The sequence below is a fragment of the Dasypus novemcinctus genome, chromosome 4 (genome assembly GCF_030445035.2).
Source record: "Dasypus novemcinctus isolate mDasNov1 chromosome 4, mDasNov1.1.hap2, whole genome shotgun sequence".
NCBI lineage: Eukaryota > Metazoa > Chordata > Mammalia > Cingulata > Dasypodidae > Dasypus > Dasypus novemcinctus.
Genome location: NC_080676.1, coordinates 162,698,504 through 162,721,305, shown reverse-complemented (window position 1 = coordinate 162,721,305; position 22,802 = coordinate 162,698,504). Strand labels below are relative to the sequence as shown.

General features: G+C 47.0%; 1 protein-coding gene across 5 annotated transcripts in view; it reads right to left on the bottom strand.

The window, feature by feature from the left end:
- The window catches only part of BACE2 (beta-secretase 2), a 221,883-nt gene that overhangs the window by 125,939 nt on the left and 73,142 nt on the right, over positions 1-22,802 (bottom strand). For all 5 annotated transcript variants that reach the window (XM_071214980.1, XM_071214981.1, XM_071214982.1 and 2 more), the window contains exons 7-8: positions 22,225-22,374; positions 15,741-15,909 (exon numbers count right to left, since the gene is read on the bottom strand). In XM_071214980.1, coding sequence (XP_071071081.1) covers positions 15,741-15,909; positions 22,225-22,374 — 319 coding nt within the window. The remainder of the gene's footprint in view (positions 1-15,740; positions 15,910-22,224; positions 22,375-22,802) is intronic.

Below are 22,802 nucleotides of genomic sequence, written 5' to 3'. Positions count from 1 at the left end.
GTTTGTATCCTAGAGATTGGGTTTACATCCTTCCCCCGTTCGATTTAATCTTTGATACTTTCCAGGAACCCGCAGTAAAGTAGCAGAGGTAAGCGGATGGTGACACGCCACCCACCGGGAATTCAGAAGCGTGACGTGAGAACAGTAAGGATTTTTAAAAAATTCCAAACCCAACAAATTGGAAGCATTATTTATTCAGTAATTCAAAGTGTTCTATGCCATTTTCAATGATATACATCTTAAATTGGTGGAACATACAAGTAGAAAAATAAGATTATTTTAGAAAACTCCACTTTGAAATCTGTGAAGTGCGTAACAATCCAAACATTTGCCAGTCACCGGAGACCACTTCAGAAATGGAATGGATATCATTTTACTCCAACCTGTGGTCCTATCATAACCATTCATTTTAAATCCCATGGCAACTAGGAAATAGAGGAAAGTTCCAAAAGGGAATGTAAAATAGTTTTAAGCATTTTCTGAAATACAAGTTATGCCAAAGAATATCAAAGGAAGTCGATCTGAGAAATACACAAAATAGGTTTTGTGAAGCATTGCTTTTGGCATTGGTGTAAGAATACAGTTCTCAGCCCTTGAAGCACAAAATCCAACCTCTGTAATGAAAAATGATGGGCTCTTTCAAGATCTGTATGCAGGAAGTTTAAACTTCAAGTACATTTAACTGTGCAAATCAGAATTACTAAGAAAACATCATTAGCTTTTATTGGAACAAGACAAGTCTAATTCATTCTGTCTCGTATTAATTCCAACAATAGAATTTCAAACCTCATTGATAAAAATGTTTAGCATTACATCTACAATTAAAATCAGGAAAAAAAATTTCCATTTTTTTACCACTAACAATAGAGAACACAAATTGCACAAGAAGTTGGACTTAAGGAATTTTGTTTTTTAAAATTTTCATTATAGACAGTGAGAGCTGCTTAATTAGTTTTGTTCATGTTCTTCATCTCAAAAAGACAATCTTAGTGTTTTCTTAACATTTCATTCAAGAGAATTAGCCTAACATGTTAATGTCATGTAAAATTTTATTTCTATAGCTAAAATTAGCAACCTGAAACCTTAGTCATGTCAGGAAATTTCCAACAACCTCCACATATAGCATTTAACAGAGAAAAAAAAAAGGCATGCCTTTGGAGACACTTGCCTTCTCGTGATACTCTGATCCATGCCTGCATCATAAATAAAATACATATTCTGGCCTAAATGAAAACTCTGGAAAGAATAGGCATCAGAGTAAGTTCAAGGTTTCTAGCCTCCTTTTAGTGATACCAACTTCTTTGAAATCTAAGTCTATAATTTATGATTAGGTAATATGAGTTTTAAATCTATCCGTGAAATAGTCCACTCAGACTGATTTGTTTAGGGTACGTGTGTGTGATATACAATTTAGAGTTTAGCCAGTTCATTCCATACAAAGAATTCTCCAGCTGTAAAGGGAACCGCCACCATCTCGTGGAAGCTCTGCGGGCCTGGGCAAACCCTGCCTAGCAGACTTCCAGTAGTGAGACTGATATTTTACATCACACCCTCTCCAATATCCTGAGATGCTAACTGGAAATATCCACAGCCATTGCTTTGACAATGATGTCCAAATAATATCCGGAGGTTTTATGGAGCACCCAGAATTTGGCCTGCATCCCATGGAGGCCCCTGAGCTACCAGTTGTCCTTGAGTCGCTCTTCGCATGGGCTGGACTTGAATTTCTGAGAACTCTGTGATGGTGCTGATGGCCCAGCTTTGCGCTGCGGTGCACTCTTTAAGAGCCAGCATGCTGTAACCTTACACAGAGCAATTTAATATGGAACCAGTGGGCAGCTGTATGTGGCACCTGATTGTAAGAAACCCACAGCAAGCTCAGAAGGAGGGGAGGAAACGTTTTATTCATTGGTTGAAGTCGTGTGTCCTCATGACACCTGTAATTATGTCCAATAAATAATACAACTAGAAGGTTTTCAAATACCCCACCTCACTCAGAGTCTTGACTTTGTTCTCACCTTCACATTCCATAAATATGGCCAATGGCCACATCAGGCCATCTTCACCTGTTCCCAGTTTAACATCATCACCGACCCAGGGCCCTTGCCCAATTCGGAAAGCAGAGGTTTGTGTGTGTAAGCCTTAACTAGGGGAGCTTATTAAGAATTCGGATTGCTGCCTATCTCCTCTCCCCTTGCCATCACTGATTCTGAATAGGTCAGTGTGAGATCCGGGAACGCAGGTGGTCCAAAATTGGAGGTTTGGGGTAGCACCAGGAGGATGACTTCTGGTCTCCCTCAAGCTCTTCTTTCTGGAAATGTCTCTGACAGATGATGTTTCTGAAGAAGAGGTCTGGGGTCAGAAACTTCTGGAAACAGTGTGCTGACCCAGTGGGGTTGGGCCAAAATGGCGAGTCTGAGCGCTCTGGCTTTCAGTGCGATTGTCAGCGCAACTGCCCAGGAGCTTTTCCCAGGTGCTCGCACCCCAAAGGTAGCCTGGCCAGCCGTCCTTTGACTTTGGCCTCTGGAGCCCACCCTGCAAACTTCCTTGCCCTCCCAGGCCGAGGACTGCACCCTCCGCTCTGCCCTGCTTGGGTGTTGAGGCAGCTCCGGGTTTTTCGGGATAGATGTATTCTGAAGATGGCCACAAGGCGAGTTTCTCTTTGTCTAATTATTTCTCCTTGACAAATTGCAAAATCAGAGCGGCTCCTTCAGAAAATCCCCCTAAAATAGGCTGCCCTACACACTGGTGGGGAGATGAGTTGCCGTTGGTGTCCTGAGGAAATACTCAGTCTGTCCCAACCTTAGTATCCATCTGCTCACAGAGGGCTATGACCTGTCTTCTGGCAACTTCTCACCTCACTCTCTTCCCAGGGTCTAGAATTGCCAAGACACAACCAGCCTCTCCTCCCTGCTCCTTATGCAGTCCTCACGTGGCTGGGACAACATGAAGCGTAGGGGGGCCACATTTTCTCACCTTGTCAATGCTGACATGCAGCTCGACTATGCTTTCAGGTTTGGGGGCCGGGGTTCTGTGAAAACAAGTCACATCCCTGATTGATTCAGCAACTTGGAAGCTAAAAAACTTGAGGATGCCCAGACTTAAAGGTACTTTACCAAAGAGCTAATTTTGCTTATTTTCCCAGGACACATTTAATTGCATTTTATTTTTCTTCCCCACTCTCAAAATGTAATTCTTCAGCTTGCAATTTAATTGGTAAACTTCCATGCAGTCAAATATGAACTTTTTAAAACTCACTAGAAATGTACACGCTACGTTTTGTTGTGTCGAGTTTTCTTGGCACAGAAAACCTAGTCTCTCTCTTGGCAAAAAACAAAATTTTACTTTTTTTTTTTTTTTTTTGATGTTTGGTTGTTTTAAAAAAATTCTTAGTGGCAAGTTTTCCCTCTGAACAGCTCTCTAACCAATTCTAATTCTAAGTTTATGCAAGAGAAAACACACTGGGATTCTACCCAATCATTTGGTTTCCACTAATAAGGTTAATGTCTATGAAATGCAATTACTGCTTTTCATCGAACAGGTTGTGGGGCAGTGATTTATTTGCAGTGACAGTAAGTGGCACAAGGCCAGAAGGTACTTGGAGACCCCCAAAAATGGGAAAACAACAAGAGTAATTTAACAAATTTTCATTCAAGCATGGAAACTATTAAATAATTAAATAATCCCTCTTCACCTCTTAAAAGGGAGGTGAACCATAACTGACCCCCAATTTATTACCAACTGATGCATCTGCATTTCACAATGAATCAGGTAGTCCTTCCAAGTGTTTGGGAGTAGAACCTGTTCAAGAAAACACTATTGCTTACCACCATTTGTTTCTTTAATGCCAGGTGCTTTGTTTCAGGCTCAGAAGAAGAAATACAAAATATACACTGAATGTCCATGCCAAATGAACTGACACCAGTCGCTTGTGGTTCCCAAGAAAAATAAGAGAATCAATGCCCAGCTCATTTCTTGTTATTTCTTAGGAACCGTTTCAATTACTGAGGCAGAATTTCATTTCAGACTATGAAGAATATAAAGCAACATTCTACTTAAAATAATATTTTCAACATGGGAACATCTATTTCCTATCAAAAAGTTAACAAGGTTTCTGACAACAACCTAATGTTTAGCTACATCTTTACAGAATGGACAGGTTCTGGCATTTTCCATAGTGCATCACAAGGCAAAACTGACATCTCAAAGGCCTGCTACTTCCTTTCTTGTTCAGAGCAAGTCTCTTTGAATGTTTGCCAAGCTAAGTATCAATTTACCTAACTTGAGGAGGTGGGTGTCACTTACAGGATTTTGACTCAAAATGCAATTTTTAGAGGCAAGGCATGCCAGAAAAATGTCCCCTATTCAATTGTCTATTTCATTCTGGTTGCTAAGTTATGCTTTTGTAATTTAACTATTTCCATTAAAATGTCACATTCAATGACATCCATGATGAAAAGGTAGAGAAATTTGATATGAAATACAAGGCATTATAGCAAATTTCATTCAAACAGTCTAACTTGAAACCTAACTTGTTATTATCATGTATCCTGGGAACAGTGCCTGCAAATCTGCTGCGATAGAAATGTTCCCATTTCAGGAACCTAACGTGATAAAATGAAACAGAAGACTTTTAACTCTATGAGGAACGAGGTGGCCAAACTAGCCCAGCCACACCTTCGGTTTCCTCCTTGCACGCCAGGGTTCAGGTTTTCCACGGCAAGGGCAGAGCACAGTCTAAGGCGTTGGCTGCCCTTCTATACAAAGTGACCCACAAAATGTGAATCGATGCAACAGCCAAGAGGACAGGAAGAGAGTTCCACTCTCAGAGATCTTGAACTTTGAAATGCATTTTGAAATGATGAGCTCTTGTCCAGCTGAGACCAGAAATGATCTTGAACGCCTGGTAACGGAGTCACCCCAACACATCATTCTGGGAAGGCACTGCCCGATCCATGCTCAAACTGTCCTGAAGGCCACGTAGAAGATTCATCTTCCTGCCAAGATGCAAATCAAATCTCCTCTCACAAGAATTCCACAGAAGATTGCCTCTGGCTGCTGGTGAGTCAGTGGGGACCCCGTGACATGCTTTTGTGGCCTCCACGTCTCTCTGGCACCTTTTATTTCTTGATACGGAGGTGATCTGGGGACCTAGTGAGCAGAGCAGGAGGCGGAAGCACGACGGACACACCAGCCAGAGAAGACAGTCTGCACTGAGCCCTTTTGGGGGAATTTTATTACATATCCAGGCCACCCCCAGAGCATCCCACTAGGGACGGAGCATCCAAGTTGGCGCATGGACAGGAGAGGAGGGAGGCTGGCTTTGATCACTCTCCCACCCATGTCAGGTCAGGTTAGATTGGCCACGTCAGGTGAAAGGCTTATGTCCTACTTTGCAAAGGTCTCAAATAAATGATAGTGAGTGGGGCTCTTCCCCACATAAGGATACCACTGCACACCCTATGTGTCACCAAAGTCAATCATGCCAAAGCGTGTAGGTTGACCCCTAAGCAGATCTGTCTACGGTGACCCAGGGGCTATGCCTGAGCTCCTGTGTTCACTAATGGAAAAGTCATGGCTTCAGGGCATGGGGTAGCGGGAGTTCCCTCTGCTTCCACTGCATGCCTCTCCTCTTCCTCTCCCTGGTCAGAAAATGGGAATTCGGCTATTTCCCTTTTTCCCAATAGGATAATAACCACGCTACCTCCAGAGAAGGGAAAGAAAACTAGTGACACGCACTTTCTTTTTCTCATTAGGACATGTTTCTTAACTTTCAGCAGGTGTAAGCGTAGGCGAGAGGGAGCGGCTTGGCGCCAGGACGCCCCTGGGTGGAGTTGTGGCTGGAGCCTGGTAGCGCTCACCTGCTGGAAGGAGGATTCTTTCAGGTGAGGGCAGCGCCTGGAGCCAGGCTGCCTGCACCCCACCCAGGCACCGCACTCCGGGGGCCACCACGGAGGTAGTTTTTTTGTTTTACACCAATGACACCCAGGTGTCTTTTGGGTGCAAAAGAATAGGCTTTCTTCCCACGCTATCGTGAAGGGCAGAGGCCTTTCATCTCCAGGCGACGTGCTGAGGACTGGCTCCCACGCCGAGAGGGGCCCCGGACAGGCTGCCGCTGCTTCTGCCCATGCCGCTTCTGCCGTCACACCGAGTGCCTCCGTGTCCCACTGGGACCCAGGCCCAGGGTCCGAGAAACCACTAGATGCGATTAGTACGTACAGCTTCCCGTAAGCTACGAGAGGCGACAGCTCTCCATACGCCACGTCTCCGGATTCGTGGGCGAGAAGAGAACCGGCAAGGCTTGCTTATTTGGGGGCACACCCAGCCCTTTTTGGCATAACTAGTCCCAGAAAGCCTGAAGCCTAATTCACTCGGGTTTGGTTTAGAATGAGGCGCTTTTATTATCTTTTTTTTTTTTTTTCTCTTGGAAATCGGGGAAGAAGGAAGAGGCTTTAAAGTCAGGAATCAAAATACAGTGACTCTGGAAGGCACTGGGAGCAGGACAGACGTTGAAGCGCAGGGCCCCGGCCGCCTGCCTGGTGCACCTGCAGCTCAAGCCTCCCACGGGGTGGGGTCGGGGCCGGCCTTCACTTCCAGCGATGCCGCACCAGAGAGGACGCGTCGTCCACCACCCGGGCGTCGCGCGGCCCGTGGCGGAAGCGGAAGGGAAGGAGCAGCAGGATGATTAAGAGAAGAAGGATGAGTCCACACACACTCATGAGTGCGTAGGAGGCGATCCACAGGACGGGCTGGTTCAGGGGCAGCGGCGGCACGCAGGAGCCGGCCACGTCCTCCGTGGAGAAGGGCCCCGAGATTTCCGACACCGGAGCCCCGGCCATTTCTGAGGAGACAGAAGGGGGAAAGTCCAGAGGTATGACACCTGCAGGCCATGCCCCTCGAATCCCAGATGGAACGCCGAGCTCGGTGCACCCACGGGCAGATCAGCGAGAGGCTCGGGGGCTCGTGAGCTCGCCTGTGCCTGAGTTTATACCGATGTTAATACCTGCTCTATTTTAAAAGAAAAAAAAGGGGGGGAACCCAACAAGACCAGTATTTCCTCAGTTTGCATGTATCACTTTGAAAGCCAGAAAAATAGGTATTTTTTTAAGCTTTTGAAAAAGTGGGGAAACAGACTTGGCCTAGCGGTTAGGGCGACCGTCTGCCACATGGGAGGTCCGCAGTTCAAACCCCAGGCCTCCTTGACCCGTGCGGAGCTGGCGCACCGTGCAAGGAGTGCCCTGCCATGCAGGGGTGTCCCCCATGTAAGGGACTCCCACGCACAAGGAGTGCGCCCCATAAGGAGAGCCGCCCAGCGTGAAAGAAAGTGCAACCTGCCCAGAAATGGTGCCACACACATGGAGAGTGGCACAGAAAGATGACGCAACAAAGAGGCACAGATTCCCATGCCGCTGACAACAACAGAAGCGGACAAAGAAGAACATGCAGCAAATAGACACAGAGAACAGACAACTGGCGGGGGAAGGGGAGAGAAATAAAATAAATAAATCTTTGAAAAAAAAAAAAAACAAAAAAAAGAAAAAGTGCACCAACTTGGGTCATCAGCCATGCTTTACAGGAAGCATTTGCTAACAAGCTGCTCAGATCTCAAAGGAAAGCGGAATTAAAAGGACTTCCAGAGTTGGTCTTTGAGGAACGCCGTTCGCTGATGGTCTGATCATTTATTAGACACGCAATGAGAGCTATGGCCATAGCGGACGGCATTTGTTTATCGTGGGTTTATTTATGGCAGGTCTAAGGATGCAGTGATTGAGACCATGCACCCTGGTGCCAGACTTTCGGGGCTCAAATCCTGGCTTTCCCCACTTACGGGGGGAGGTCTTGGTCAGGTACTTAACATCCTTGGGCCTCAATTTGTCTCCTCACCTGTAAAATGGGCCTAAGGACAGCAGGACCAAGTCACAGACCCATGAGGATGCCTGAGCGGAGGGTTAAGAGATGCTGAGTGTTGCATGGTGCCTGGGGGTACAGGTCCGTGCTCCCCAAGTGGCATGTGCTACTACACCAGTTATTATCCTTGCTTCTTAATTCAATGCCATAGGTTAGACTTTTTATTTTGCTTTTTCTCCTTCTTACTTGTTGTATTTAGGCTGATGTGTCAACTGGGCCAGGAAATGGTGCCCAGGTGTTTGGTCAAAGCGAGCACTGACCTAATCTTACCGTGAGGACGCTCATGGACTACAACCCTCAGTAAGTGGACTGCATTTATGGCTGATGACTTCTACCATCAACTGAGGGGACTGCATCATTCATTCAAGTGATTGAATGGCGTCTCATCCAATCAGCTAGAGGCCTTAAAAGGAGCAGTGATTTCAGCACTGAGGGAGAGAACCCCCGTCTCTCCTTCAACAGCCCCAGTGTCTCCAGGGACCTCACCGAGCACCTGCATCGGAGGCCCTGGCCTCCAGCCTGCCTGCGGAAGTTGGACGCGTGCATCCCTACAGGCGTGTGGGAGAATCTCACACACTCTCATGCTCTTTGCAGATTCCTCCCGTCGGTTCTGTGTCCCTAGAGAAGCCTGACAAATACACTCCTCTGTTGGGGTCTGAACTGTGCCCCCCAAAAGAGACATGTTCAAATCTTTACCCCGGTCCCTGATGTGGCCTTACTTGGAAATAGGGTCTTGGAAGATGTGATTAGTTAAGACGAGGCCACACGGGGTGAGGATGGGCCTAAAGCCAACATGACCGGTGTCCTGCTGAGAAGGGGAGAGTTGGACGCGGACAGATGGACAGACACAGGGGAGAGGCCGTGTGACACCTGAGGCTGAGCCTGAAGCCCCAGGACTGCTGGAAACCCCCAGCAGCGGGGAGGGCGGTGCTTCAGCCGGCGCCTGGCCCGCGGCACCAGGCTTTAGACTTCTGGGCTCCAGAGCTGGGAGAATCCTGTTGTTTTAAGCCGCCCAGTCTGCGGTACTTTGTCCTGACAGCCCTGGGACACCAAGATCACCACGCTGACAAAGAACGAGGCTGACGGGCTGCACCGCCCGTGTGTGAGGTGCAGGAAGAAATACCACTTGACCCAGTAGAAACATTACGGTGGCCGCGCCCTGGCCCCATCGCATTGTCCCTCCATGCTGATGTGGAGGTGCCCGAGGTGGCTTCTGGGGACACCGGGTAGACTCAGGAGAGTGGTATCCCATGGTCAGAGGACACGGGCCCTGGGCCCAGCCACCGCCACTTTGCTCCGCAACCGTGTGCAAGCTGCTGGGGGCCTCGGCGCTCTCTGCTACGAACGGAGGGCGTGGGGCGGGCTGCGTGTGCCTCTGCCCTCCGGCCTTGTCATTCTAAGCGGATGGCAGAGGCATCTCTCTGAAGCCCTGTTCTTAGCAGCTAACTCTCCTATTTTTAAACCTGAACATGCTCAGAGGATCCACTTTCCACCTGCGCAGAGAAATGACTGCTGTAATCGATGGCGAATGCTATCGTGCTCCGGGGTGCTAACTGTCTAGATCTATAAAAAGGCTTGGGAGGTATTTCGGAGGCTTTACCTACTGTGAGATAACACAGCGTTGTCAATTTTATCACTCTATCATTTCCCCCGCTGGAGGATGCTTAGCCCAGGAAACCCAGAGCAGCTGAAAGTGCTCCAGGCCCTGCTACCCAGTCCAGGTGTGTGAGGCCACCTGTGGGAAGCCCCAGCTTGGGGCCACGACACACTGACTTCCACCTGACCTGCCTGCCTCTGCTCCGAGCCTGGCACAGGGGTTCTCAGCAGGTGGGGGCATGAGGTGAAAGGGGCAGGGGCAGCGGAACAGAAGCACCCGGGAAACTGGTTTCAAAGCACCCACCTTCCTCCTACTCCCATTTTGATAGGTCCTGGCTGAAGAAGCGGGGTGGACGCCGGTCATGTGCAGTTTGGAAAAGCTCCCCAGCGGACTCTAGTCAAGGAGATCCTACTCACTGCCCCCTCTCACCCACCCCGAGAACGTCCTTCTATTGTGATACACAGAAATAAGGCTAAACTATAACCCCGATTTTAAATAGGTAGCTGAGCTCAGACCCAAGAGACATTCCTCGACCAGAAACAGGTCTAGGTCTGGGGTTCCAGTGACCAGGTGGGGAGAAGAGAGTTGGCCCCGAGCACCAGGGAGGTGGGTGCTGACCCTGTGAGGCCCGGGAACTGGCCCTGAAACGGCTGCTTCACCGGCAGAAGGGGCCGGAAAACTCTGGCAACAAGGACACCTGACTCTTCCTGAGGTCTGAGAAAGAGTGGGACACGGGAGAGGGCAACTCTAAGCCCCCAAATCTCCACCTCAAGCATGGCTTTACACAACGTGGTGCAGAAGTCCCCAAGTTCTCATGGTCTGATGTGACGTAGCACAAAATGCAAAATTGCTAGATAGCAACATGTTGAAAATGGAAAGTGCCCTGAAATCCCTTAGAAGGGAAAAGAACTCCCACTAAGGAAAAGCTCACAGCCAACAATTACAGTCCACCATGAGAAAATGGAAAGAAATTTGCCATGAGAAAACAGTAGATAAAAACAAGGAGACTAGCTCTCCAGAAATGATGGAAAATAGGGCAATCTGTAAGAGATTATACATTGACTGTTTAAAGTGATTAAAAACTCACTAAAACACCAATAGGGCTTTTTTCCCAAATAAATGCTCTGATTCAAAAGTTCCCAGAGGAAAAGAAAATTAAGAAAGAGTAGCAGGGAAGTTCTGAAAAAAGAAGGAAAGGGACAAATACTACAAGACATATCCATAGAAGAGAAAACCCAAAAATAGATCTATACCTCCCAAATGGTTACCGGAATTTGTTATGTAATTACAGTGGGATTTCAAATTTGTGAGGAAAAGATGGATTATTTAACATATAGGAACGATGGGGTCATTTCCTTGGGAGTAAAAGTTTAATCCATGCATCCTGTGCCAAGGTAAATCCAATATAAAAAGATTTAAAAAGAATTTTAGTATGAGAAAGGCCATTTAGAATGAGACACTAAACCCGAGAGCCATAAAGCAATCAACAAAAACGAAACAAAACATAAAATTAGTATTTTGACACTAAAACTCAGAAGCAGAGTTTAAAAGTAATTCACAACAGAATTATGAATAAGTCCCCCCCCACAGAAATGGTTATAATTATTCCCAACATAACGACTGCTTCCAAATCAATATACAAAGCCAAAAGCCAAGAGGAAAAATGGGCAAGAGGTACGAACGGATAGTTCACAGAAAAGGAAAAACAAATGCCATATGAAAAAGAAAGTCAACCTCACTGAAGTCCACTCTTCAGCTGGAAGGAAACTGCTGTGTAGTCATCCACTGAATGGAGAGTCCACAATTTATCTATTCTCCTTTGGTGGATTTTTGTGCTGTTTCTAGTTTGGGGTCATTATCAATAAAGCTCCTGTGACCCTCTGGCCAAGTCCACATGTAGACGTACACACTCATTTCTCTTTTGCAAAAAGAAAGTAGTGGAAACTGACCATTTTTCCTTTCATACTAAACACCTATAGCAAACTGGAAAAAATTCCTTGCCTGAGGCTTAGGAGGGAATCCCACACACAGAGCCCAGGCATGACGCTCAGCGGCAAAACTCGATGAGCATTCCATTTAGAGGAAGGAACAAGACAACGATGTCCACCACTACCATTGCCCTGAAATACTGTCTCAGAAGGTACCATGAAAGGGCAAAAATAAATAAAAGAAAGATTGGAAATGGCAGCAAATGCATCACTTGCAGATGACATGACTGTATGTATAGCAAATCCAAGTAATTCTAAAACTATTAAAATACAAGAATTCAGCAAAGTGCTTGGCTAGAAGATCAAGGCACCAAAAGAGTCTGCATGCCTAGGTACCAAACGACCCATCAGACAATGCATATTTTAAAAGAATCCCCTTTACATTATAGCAAGAACTAAAGGAGTCACACCTCTGGCTAGGACCTTTTTAGAGAAAACTGCAAAACACTTCTGTGGGACAGAAAAGAAGACCCAAACAAATCACAAAATCTATAAGCCATAGGAAATGATTGATAAATTCGATTTACTAAATTAAAAACATGTAGATAAAATTCACCAAAAACTAGTAAAAAGAAAAGCCAGAAGGATTAGGAGAAGATATTTGCCATGCTCATAACCCAGAGAAAATAATGTCTCAGATAGATGAGGAAGTCCTGGGTATCAATTATAAAAGGTAGGTGGCTTCTAAGGTGACCTTCAGTAATCCCTGCCTGCTGGTGTCCCCCCTCATACTGTACTAGGGTGGGTCTGTGTGACCAACAGAATAAGGCAAAAGTGCTAGCACTTCCAAGATTAGGGTATAAAAAGACTGCAGCTTCTGTGTTGGGTGCTCTGTTGCACTCTTGGATCACTGTCCCTGGGGACACCAAGTGCCTGCCTTGAGGACTTTCAGCAGCCCAGTGAGGAGGTCCACATGGCAAGAACGGAGTGCTCCAGACAACCACATGAGTGAGCTTGCAAGCGGAGCCTCCAGCCTTCGGGTGACTGCTGCCTGGAGGGAGTCCCTGGGCCAGGGCTACCATATTAAGCGGCTTCTCGATTCCTGGTCCTCAGGAACTGTATGAGATAATAAATAACTGGTAAAGGTTTGGAGCACATTGTTACACAGCAATGGCTAGCTAATACAAAGTGTTCATACCTATGTTGTAAAATTATAAATGTACGGTGATAACTATGAGAAGAATATATTTCAGCTTCATTAAAACGTTTAACTCTGGGAAAGAGGATGGGGTGAGGCTTTAGCAAAACTTGTTATTTTTTTACTTCTATGAAAAACTATTGAAGAAAATATGACATAATGCTACAGTTGGTTAAATGAAACTATTTGTTATTCTGCAGGTATGCACCTAGTAAAGGTGCTGATCCTTGTTGTTCATGGTATTTATGTTCTATAATGTCACTGCAAACACTGAAATATTGAATCCTGAACCATTGCTCCTGAGGGATATACTGGGTGAGGTTCGTACGAGCCTCTAGTCACAACATTTTTGCCAACCAAGCAATACATAACCTCTTTCTTTGTGTGTTTCTGCTTAAAGAGACCATATTTAATATATAGTGTGGCTCCATCAACATTGAACTCATGGCCAGTAGCACTAGAGCGCATGCTTGAATGAAGCCACTCTAACTCACATGCTTGCTCCATAAGGCACAACACAGCCTACACACTTAGGAACACTAGACAGCACTTCAGCACTAGGCTTGGGGGTGCTTTAAGCCATAAAACCATCAAGAAAAGGCACAAAAATAAAAAAAACATGGTGTTAAACATACTGTAAAAAGGATACCTATTTACAGCCTGACAACTGAAACAAGAAGACAGTGTGCTGCCTTGCTCAACCGTAGCAGGGAATGTGCACGTCAGGTGACTCAAAATATTCACTGCTCTACACATGTCCATGAATGACAGTTCTAGGGTACGAGAATTGATTTGGGGGTCATAAATGAATTTTAGTAAGTTGGCAAATTTGCAAATATGGAACCTGTGAAGAATGAGGATCAACTGCATAGGGTTTGGGTTGTAATTTTTAAAACATTTTATAAAAAATAAAATTAAAAAATTTTTTGCATTGGGTTTTCCATCACTTTAAGATCTTTTACGTATTTTGACAGTTTCTTCTATATGTTCTTCCAGTGTCTTATTTTTTTTTCACTTTGTTTTTGGGGAGGGTTTGGGTTGCAGAAAGGTCACATGGAAAGTGTGCGGGATGCCCATAAGCCCCACCCTCCCTCACATTTTCCCCGATGGAAAACATCTTGCATGGGTGTAGTGCATTTGTTGCAGTTAATGAATAAGTGTAGAGGCATGGCTGCTAGCCATGGTTGATGGTTTACATGATGGTTTACGTTTAAAATTCATATAATTTTAAAAATTAATTCTTTTATTTTCTATTAAAATGTTGTAATAAATACACTACTATTTAAAGAACACAAACAACATTTTATAGTTAAAAAATAAACACATTTTAAAAAGATGAAAAAGCATGTATATAGGGCATTGGTTATGAGTGCTATAGAGCACTGCCTGACTCCTTTAATTGCAGCCTCGAGGGAGGTAATTACTTTAATGGCTAAACAATTTGCCCTGGAGAAGAGACATTCATCAGCATTTAGGCCCACAGTTGGTAAAATCAAATGTTTAAGTACCAAAAGCTTAAATATATTTGGGAAAAAAAGTGCAAAGAATTCATGATGAAAAGACGTAAAAAGTGCCACCCTGCTTAGAAATGCTTCATATGAAACTACTTCCAACAGCAATTCACCGAGGACACGTATGGTCATTATGCTCTCCGTGGGATCAAGTGGATGGAATGACGCTGTTGCCATAGTAGCCTCTACTTTAATGGTATTTAACGAGAGAACAGAAATTGTGGGAAAAATTGCTTTGGTTTTTCTTTGCTCGGGGCTACAAAGAATTAAATATTCATCTGGGAAACACGGTAGCGTTGCAGGTGGCAAGGTTACAGCTAATGCCTCGGAGAAGGGTCTCGCTCACTAGGTAGCCACGTGGGCTGGCAGAGTCAATGGACCACGAAAAGGTAAGCATTTGCTCATGACCAAGATAAGAAAATGACAAACCGCAAATTCACTCTATAAAGTCAAATCAATCTGCACGGATATTTAAGAAGATAGATTGCAACATGTCAAATACATGCTCTATTTATGTACAGTACAAGTTTACCAAAGATTCCAGATTCAGCTTTTCCTTTTAATGCTCTGTTCGGCAATTCTCCAAATTGTTACTTGACTTTTTGGGAATGGCTGTGTGTTGAAACAAAGCTGAAAGCATTACTTTACATGCTTCATTTCAAGACCATGATTGGAGAATTAAAAAATACCGAATTCTTTCCTTCCCTAATCAATGACTATGGTCATTGGACCCTCATCTCTGTGGCTGTCCCCTAAACAATTCTGTGGTTTTAGATGAGGGTGAAGGTCTGGTCAGAGCTGAGGATACCATGAAGTCTAGTTCAGCGATCCCGCCTGTCCTATAACTCTGATGTTTAAGGTTTTCCTTCTGTCAAATTCCTATTTCTTTTCTTTCAGTGACACTGCCATCTTGTCTTTTCTACCTCATATTTGCTTAATTTTGTTCCACTTTTAGCATGCTATCAGCACAACTTACGGGATTTCATTCTGTTCCTGACTCTGAATCGAATGTACCAAAATTATTTCTGCCCTTTAAAATCCTATTTCAAAATGCTGCATGCTCTCCTTGGCCACTTTCCTAATGCACTGTCTTCTTCCACTTGTCCTTGGCAAATTCGATCTCATGCCCACTTCTGTGACTTGCTCTTCCTTGCTAAGCGGGCCTATCAGTCAGGAGTATCGAATCCTCTATTTATACCATGCGCTGTGTGAAACTCTCCATTTCTAACAAACTCACATCTGAAGTTTTCAAGCCAACAGGGTTGAACCATCCTATCAACTGTACTGTACTTTCCTGGTTTCTCTAAAGCCTTCTCAAGCCTCCAGCTAGATTTCAGAGAACACACTGCTGGGTCACCCTCATACCACTCCTGCCAAGGAGGAAAATGGCTCCTGGATCTCTTCATTTGAGGATTCCAAGAGCAATGGTAGGCGTTAACTTCTCATTTCATAACGAGGATTTCTTGAACAATAATGGCGGCCATGGGTGACACAATTCAATGGCAGTTCACTTGTCACCAAGAATTGTTTCCAAGTTAGAAAATTTACATACAGTCCTCCTTTAAAAGGGCTTCCTGGACAAAGCAAGAATGGCTTACCTGCACAGGAACTTGCTGCGAAGCCCACCCTCTTCCGCGCTCTGTCAAAGATGACGTAGAAGCCCTCCATCACTGTCGCGCCAATCAGCAGTGCGTTCGTGGAGGGCGAGATGCCGAACCGGTAGCATTCATAATTCAGGCCAGCCCCCATCATGGGCTGAATGTAGAGCTGTGGGTGTAGAAACACAGGACAAAGAAGCGAGAAAAATCATGGACCAGGTAATAGCACAAAATTGTTGCAGTCACAAATAAGCTTAGAACCCTCCTAGGGGCTTTGGGGAACAGAGAAAGAAAGGGGATGATATCGTTCCCGCATCCAGGAGTTGAGAAGACCATAAGCCTGGCAACAAATATTACTGAAATGGTAGAAACGTGACAACACATACACTGGTAACTGTGCACAGGTGCACACATACAGAAGATGTCCATCCCTCCCTCCATCTGCCTGTCCTTCTAGTAATATATTGAGCACTTAATATGGCCCAGATACTGTCGTTGGTTCTAGAGATATAATGAATAAGAGCTGTCCCTGCCCTCTAGAAGCTTCCCATCTATGAAGGAGGCAGGCAAGTAAACATAGCCTGCTAAGTGCCTCCTCCTGGAAGCTCTTTCTTCACTTGGCCTCTAAGAGAGGGGTCCCTCTTCTTCCTCAGATGTCACCCTTGCTTCTTCTTGGGCATCTCTACTGGATTTGCTTTACTATCCTCACCTGTGAGCATCCGACAGCTCCAGCCCCTGGCCTCTTCTTAACCTTCCCTCCCTAGGTCTCGGACAGGATGCTGGAACAAAGTCCCACAGATGAACTGCCTCCAAACAACAGGGATTTATTGTTTCACAGAGGCCAGAAGTCCAAAGTCAAGGTGTCAGCAGGGCCCTGCTTCCTCTTAAAGGTGAGAATCCCTTCCGTGCCTCTCCCCTGGCCGCTGATGGGCGGCCAGCAGGCCATGCCATTCTCTGGTTTATGGCAGCACAACTCAAGCTCTGCCTCCATCTCCTACTGACCCTGCTCAAATTTCCTCTCCTTCGGATACCAGTCATTTGGATCAGTCCATTTTGGCATCCTCTTAACTGATAACATCTTCAAAGATCCTATTTCAAATAGGATCCCATTCCTAGGCCTGGGGGTTAGGACTTGAAGATATCTTTTTGGGGGACACAGTGACCCACCCATCTAGTCCCATGGCTTTCACTATATCCCCTATGCTGAGACTTGACAATTTTTAACTCCAGCCCAGACCTCTGATGCCACTGCCACACTCATATATACCCACCTATCGCCTCTCAAATGGCATCTTAACTGTAATGTTTAAGAGTTTACAAACTGAACTGGACATCCGCCCAAGCCCGCTCTTCTTTCAAGGTTCTCTGTCTCAGTGGTTCCACGATGGGTGCCACTGAGCAGACCCTCAAGTGCTGGAACAAACCCGACGGCCTCTTTTTCCCTTACCCGACGTGAAACCATGAGCAGAGCCCGCTGGGTCTTCCTTCACAATCAGGTCGACATCTCACTGCTTCTGCCCACCCCCTCACTATCGTCCCAGTCCAAGCCATGGCTCTCCCATCTTTCATGATTCCTGCAGTGGCCTCCTAAAGGCTCGGGCTCCTGCTGTCTCCAAAGCGATCCTGTCACCCTCTACTGAAGGGACCTTCAACAGGAGGGACCCTGGCTGAGGCAGGATGCTTTCCTTCGTTAAAGAGGAAACAGTGACAACGGGAGAGAAGAGCAGCATTAAGAGCTAAGAGGTCCTGACGTGCAGGAGAGACGTGCCCTGCATTCTTTCCACTCTCTTAGGTGTTAAAGAAATATAAACCACCCCCTGGGCCCCCCAAGCCAAGAACCTGGTGGGGAAACAAGTCAAAAAGAAAAATAATCAGTGAGCAAAATAATATAGCAGCTATCCCAATCTCTTTGCTTTTCTTTTTTTATAGCAAAGTGTTCAAATGCAGGCAATTAGAGTGTAGAGTGACTTAATATGACAAAATACCAAGTGTTTGGGAAAAAAGCAAGACAGTACAAAATGAGTAAGAAAAAATGCCTTCCTGTGGAGTAGTGATTAGTTCTAAAAGGCAAAGGCAGGAAGAAAGACTTGGAAGAAGCCGAAACTTGCTGAGACACCAAGAGTCCCAGGGCTCTCATTGGAGGGAGGCTTTGGGAGCTGGTTATTTTGGAAGGAGCAGTGTAGCAGCTTGATATGGTTATGAATTCCAAAAATAGACACTGGATTATGTTTGTAATCTAATCTGTACCTGGGCATGATTGAGTTATGATTGGGGTTTTGATTGGGCCACGTCATTAGGGAGTTGAGTCCCCGCTCCTTGGTGGGTGGGGACTCACAGATGAAAGGCATGGCGAAGGGCAGAGCTGAGGGTTTCTGATGTTGGAGTTCTGATGTTGGAGACAGAGCTGTTCGCCTGATAGTCTACAGCTGACCTGTGGAGAGGTCTATGCACAGTGCTGGGCACAGAGAACAGCCTTGATAAATGTGTGTTAAATGAATGAGTGGTGCTAGGCTTGGTCATCGTTGAAAGGAACAGACAACTTGTCATGGCAGGAGGATCAACTGCAGTTAGGAAATGGTGGGTGACGCTCAGATGCCACTGATCCATTTTAGGTTTCCATCAGTATGGGTATGGCCACAAACACACACATGCCCACACACACCTTTGAATGAACTAATTAAAAAATAACTCCCTCCCCAAAAAATTAGTTACACAATTTGATGCAAATTGAGTGCGTATGTCTTATTCTGCCCTGTCTGGTTGACCTCCTATAGAATTCTGGACTGCAGATTTTCTAATATACTGGGGAAGTTCCAGTATTGCTGGATCTCAGAAGAAACTGACTCAAATGAAAACAGCACAAACAGATCAACGAGTGGTATTTGGATGGAAAATATTTACATTTTTAGGATTATGTGAAAAAAAAATCAGAATTTGCCCATGGGAGGCTGCTTTGTTAAAAGGCCAAATATGATTCAGCCCATGTGGTTTTGGAAAATAATCCCAGGGAGAGACAAATTTTTAGGGTAATTGCCTTTGACTTGACTCTTCTCTCACTAGGGATGATTTGCCCATCCATCATTGCTGGCACACGGGAGGTCCTAGGAAAGGATTGTTTCAAAACTTTGGCGACTGTCCCAGATGCCAGGGAGGGGCCGGGCAGGCAGAGCCGTGCTGCTAGGAGGGGAGCCCCTAGCTGTCCCTGAGGGGCACCAGGGGCCTGGGGCTTGTGGGGGTCTCAGCAGGTGGGCTGGAGCAAGTTCCTACGAAAGTCCTCTCGGGCAAGGCAGCGGAAGGCAACAGGGATGAGATGCGGGGTGGGAGATCAAGACCACAGGGGGAACAGCAGGTTTGAACAGTCGAATATGGGAACTGGCCAAGTCAACCGAAACCTACCTACAGCTTCCTAAGTGAGGCAGATACTGTGTTCTCAGGTAGAGAGATGCAGCTGAAGCAAAATGCTCTCCAAGAGGCCCTCACTGTGTCCCTGAGTTCAGCCAGGGCTCAGTCCTAAAAAGGGTGATGGTCCCCAGGTGACCGTCAGCGCCGATGGTTACAGCCAGTCCTAGATGTGCCAGATTTTCTCCCGAACGCCTATTTTTTCCCTTCTTGTTTCTTACGAATCCCCAGCTCTGCCACCCCGCCCCATGACATTTATTTACTAGGAACCTTTCATGTCTACCTTGGTCCTGAAGCTGGATTTCAACGGCAGCTCTAAACCACACGGGTGAAATAGTGCTCATGTTCTGCCATTAGAAGGACCAAAACTTAATCATAAGGAGCATAGTATTTTAAAGATGCAGAAAACACATTCTGACATCACTCCATGCAGTGCCAGTCATCCCCGGATGTTGCCGTCTGTTGAAGATGTCTTTCTTTGGCAAGCATTATTATTTCTCCTGTACAGTTAAAGACACAGACCTCGAAAGGACTAAGTGAGTCATGGGCAGTGCTGCGACCAACTCGAGCCCCTGCGTCCAGCTGTGTGCTTCCCCTGTGGGACAGTATTTCTTTAGAAGCTTTCAATCCTTTCTCCAAAAGCTCTCCATTTCTGGAATGCACGTTCCCTTGCATAAAGTTGAAAACAGGGAAAAGGCAATATTGTCATTTACTTTGTTCTTCTGAAATCATTCCTCGTGCCTAAGCCCCCAATTCTAACCCCTTTGTCCCCAGGTCCATCAACTGACAACAGAGACAAGCTCACGCCTCGGCTCCAAAAACGCTCATTGTGGACCCACCCCTTGACTGCACAGCAGGGTTTGGTGGCGGGAAGGAAGGATGATTTTAAAACGCATGGTTCTCTTCTCTGAGGAATTAATAATTCATTTGAGGAAGAAATAAAAGTTCTTTTTAAAAAAGACACAGAAGTCCAATAAAAAAGACAACAGCATAAAATATAAAGTAAATGTGACTCCATGCCTGATGGGCGGACAAGAAAATACGCATCAGGAGTCTGAAGGGTCGGTTCACAAACGGGTTGCTCTGCTCAGCAAAGGGTTCCCAAAAGAGAGGTTTTTCGTTAACAAAACCTTAGCGTGTGGCCTTGGCATCCGTTTTACTTTGGCCTGCTAATAAGCGACTTTCCAGTCCTGGGGCAATCAACTCCCCCTCTGCAGCCACCCCCCTCCCCCAAAGCCCACAGCCGGCCCTAAATGATAGACCAACCGTCCCCACCGTCCTCAGGCCCCAGACCCTTCCCCGTCACATGCGTTTCTGCTTTGGGCTAACACAGGAAATCCACGCACCTCCACCCCTGGGTCCAGGAGAAGACCACGGGCCCCTCTCGTGCTCCTGGTTGAGCCACCCAGGCTGATGGCACTTCCCGTGGACCCCGCAGGGCGCCCCTCGTGCCCTGTGACCTGTGAGGACCCTGCTATCTTTTCTTACGCATTAAGGCCGCGGTTTCTCATTGTGTCGCACTGACCTCCGTCTGGACCCAAATTTCAAATCCAACGCAACGAATTCAAAACAGGGCTTGTGTTGGGCTTTCCTGAAAGGATGGGAGGATGGGGGCCCTGCAGATGGAGGGGGAAGAAGGGGCATTTCAGGCAGGGGGCGGGAGCCTGGAGAGCAGCGGAGGGACTCGGGCACAGAGACCCCCAGCAGAGGCACGACGGGGCGGCAGGAAGCAGGCTGGAGGACCAGTGCGCCCCGGGTGGAGGCCTGGGGCTTTAAACCACGGGGACGCAGCTGGTGGCTCACAGCAGCCTGGCCTGGGACCGAAGCCCAGGTGGAGGATGATTCATCTGGCAAAGGCACTGAAAAGAAGGGAGGGTGGGCCTGGGGTGCCCAGAGCACTCTAGAGGCCCCCGAGTGGGGCGAGGGCTATGGGAATGGAGGGGAGGGAAGGAGGAAAAACCTGGCTAGAGGGGAAGCGGACTTGGCCCAGTGGTTAGGGCGTCCGTCTACCACATGGGAGGTCCGCGGTTCAAACCCCGGGCCTCCTTGACCCGTGTGGAGCTGGCCCACGCGCAGTGCTGATTTGCGCAAGGAGTGCCCTGCCACGCAGGGGTGTCCCCGCGTAGGGGAGCCCCACGCGCAAGGAGTGCACCCCGTAAGGAGAGCTGCCCAGCGCGAAAGAAAGTGCAGCCTGCCCAGGAATGGCGCCGCCCACACGGAGAGCTGACACAGCAAGATGACGCAACAAAAAGAGACACAGATTCCCATGCTGCTGATAATGACAGAAGCAATCACAGAAGAACACACAGCAAATGAACACAGAGATAAGACAAGTGTGTGGGGGGGTTGAAATAAATAAATAAATCTTAAAAATAACAAAACAAAACAAAAAACCCTGGCTAGGGGAGGCAGACATGGGCATTGAAGGAGATGCTTAGGCTGAAGGTGGCACCGATGGCAACTCGAATCATAGAAAAAACCATCTTATCTTCATTTCGGACACTTCACTTTTGGACTCTATTTATAAACAAGCAGGACACATATCTACAAGGGTGTGTGGTAGACTGAGCAATAACGCCCCAGGTCTCCGCTCTCCTCCCACCCTCTGCAGTAGGGCTCGCAGCTTCCCTCGTGCAGAGGGGGAGTCCGTTCGCCCACCCAGGAATCTGGGCCGCCCAGGGCTTGTTGGGTTGTGCCCGCAAAGATGGTGGCCGGTTCCGAGTGTAGACCTTGGGAGTCCACGGAGTTTCCCTTCTCTCTCGGGGCCCTGCCACCACCCTGTGAACCAGCCACTGCTGGTGAGATGTGGCCCACCTGCCCCACCGTCCCAGCTGCCGATCCACGAAGGAGGCCACGCAGGTCACCCGGCCCCAGCAAGAGCACGGGCTGACCATGGTGCATGAGCGCGCCCAGAGGAGCACAGATCTGCCCCACTGACCCAGGCTCGCGAGCAATAGAAAATGCTCGTCACTTTGTTACGCGGCATCGTCGTGGCGCTGGCTATCCAACGCAGGCATGGTACCCAGCACGTGCTTGGCTCTCGCGGTCATGTCAAAAAGAGGAAAGTGCCAATTCAAGTTCATACCTGAGGCAGGATGGTTATACGGAACGATTGGCTGGCGTTCTCGTCTCTCAGGTAAATGGAGATTTTAGGAAAGTAAGACCAAAGGGTTTCAGAATTAGTCAAGCAGGCCAGCTGGGACCCCGTCCAGAAGCCGTCAGAGAATTCCGGAATCTAGACAAAACAAGAGCATGTGAAACACAACGACGTCTGGCACGCCGGCAGGAAACAGTTTTCCAAGTCGTCTCGCTAGAAGCCCACAGCACCATGACACATTTGGACAGAGTGGCAGGGACATCAGCTTCTGGAGGAGCTGTGGTGACAGGAAAATAACAACTAGCCAAATTGGTAATATTATCTGTGGAGCACTGACAAAGATTAATCAGCACCTCAGATGTAGTAATTAATCCTCACGATGCTCCATCAGTTAGGTAGCATTCCATCTCCACTTTCACGTTGGAGGAAACCGAAGCACAGAGAGGTGAAGTAACTCGCCCCAAGTCACACGGCAGAGCTAGAAGAATATGGGGTGGGGGCAGAGCTGGAAGAGGATGCGGCAGGGAGGCGGGGGGGTTCTTGCTCAAGAGGGGCGTGGCAGGAGC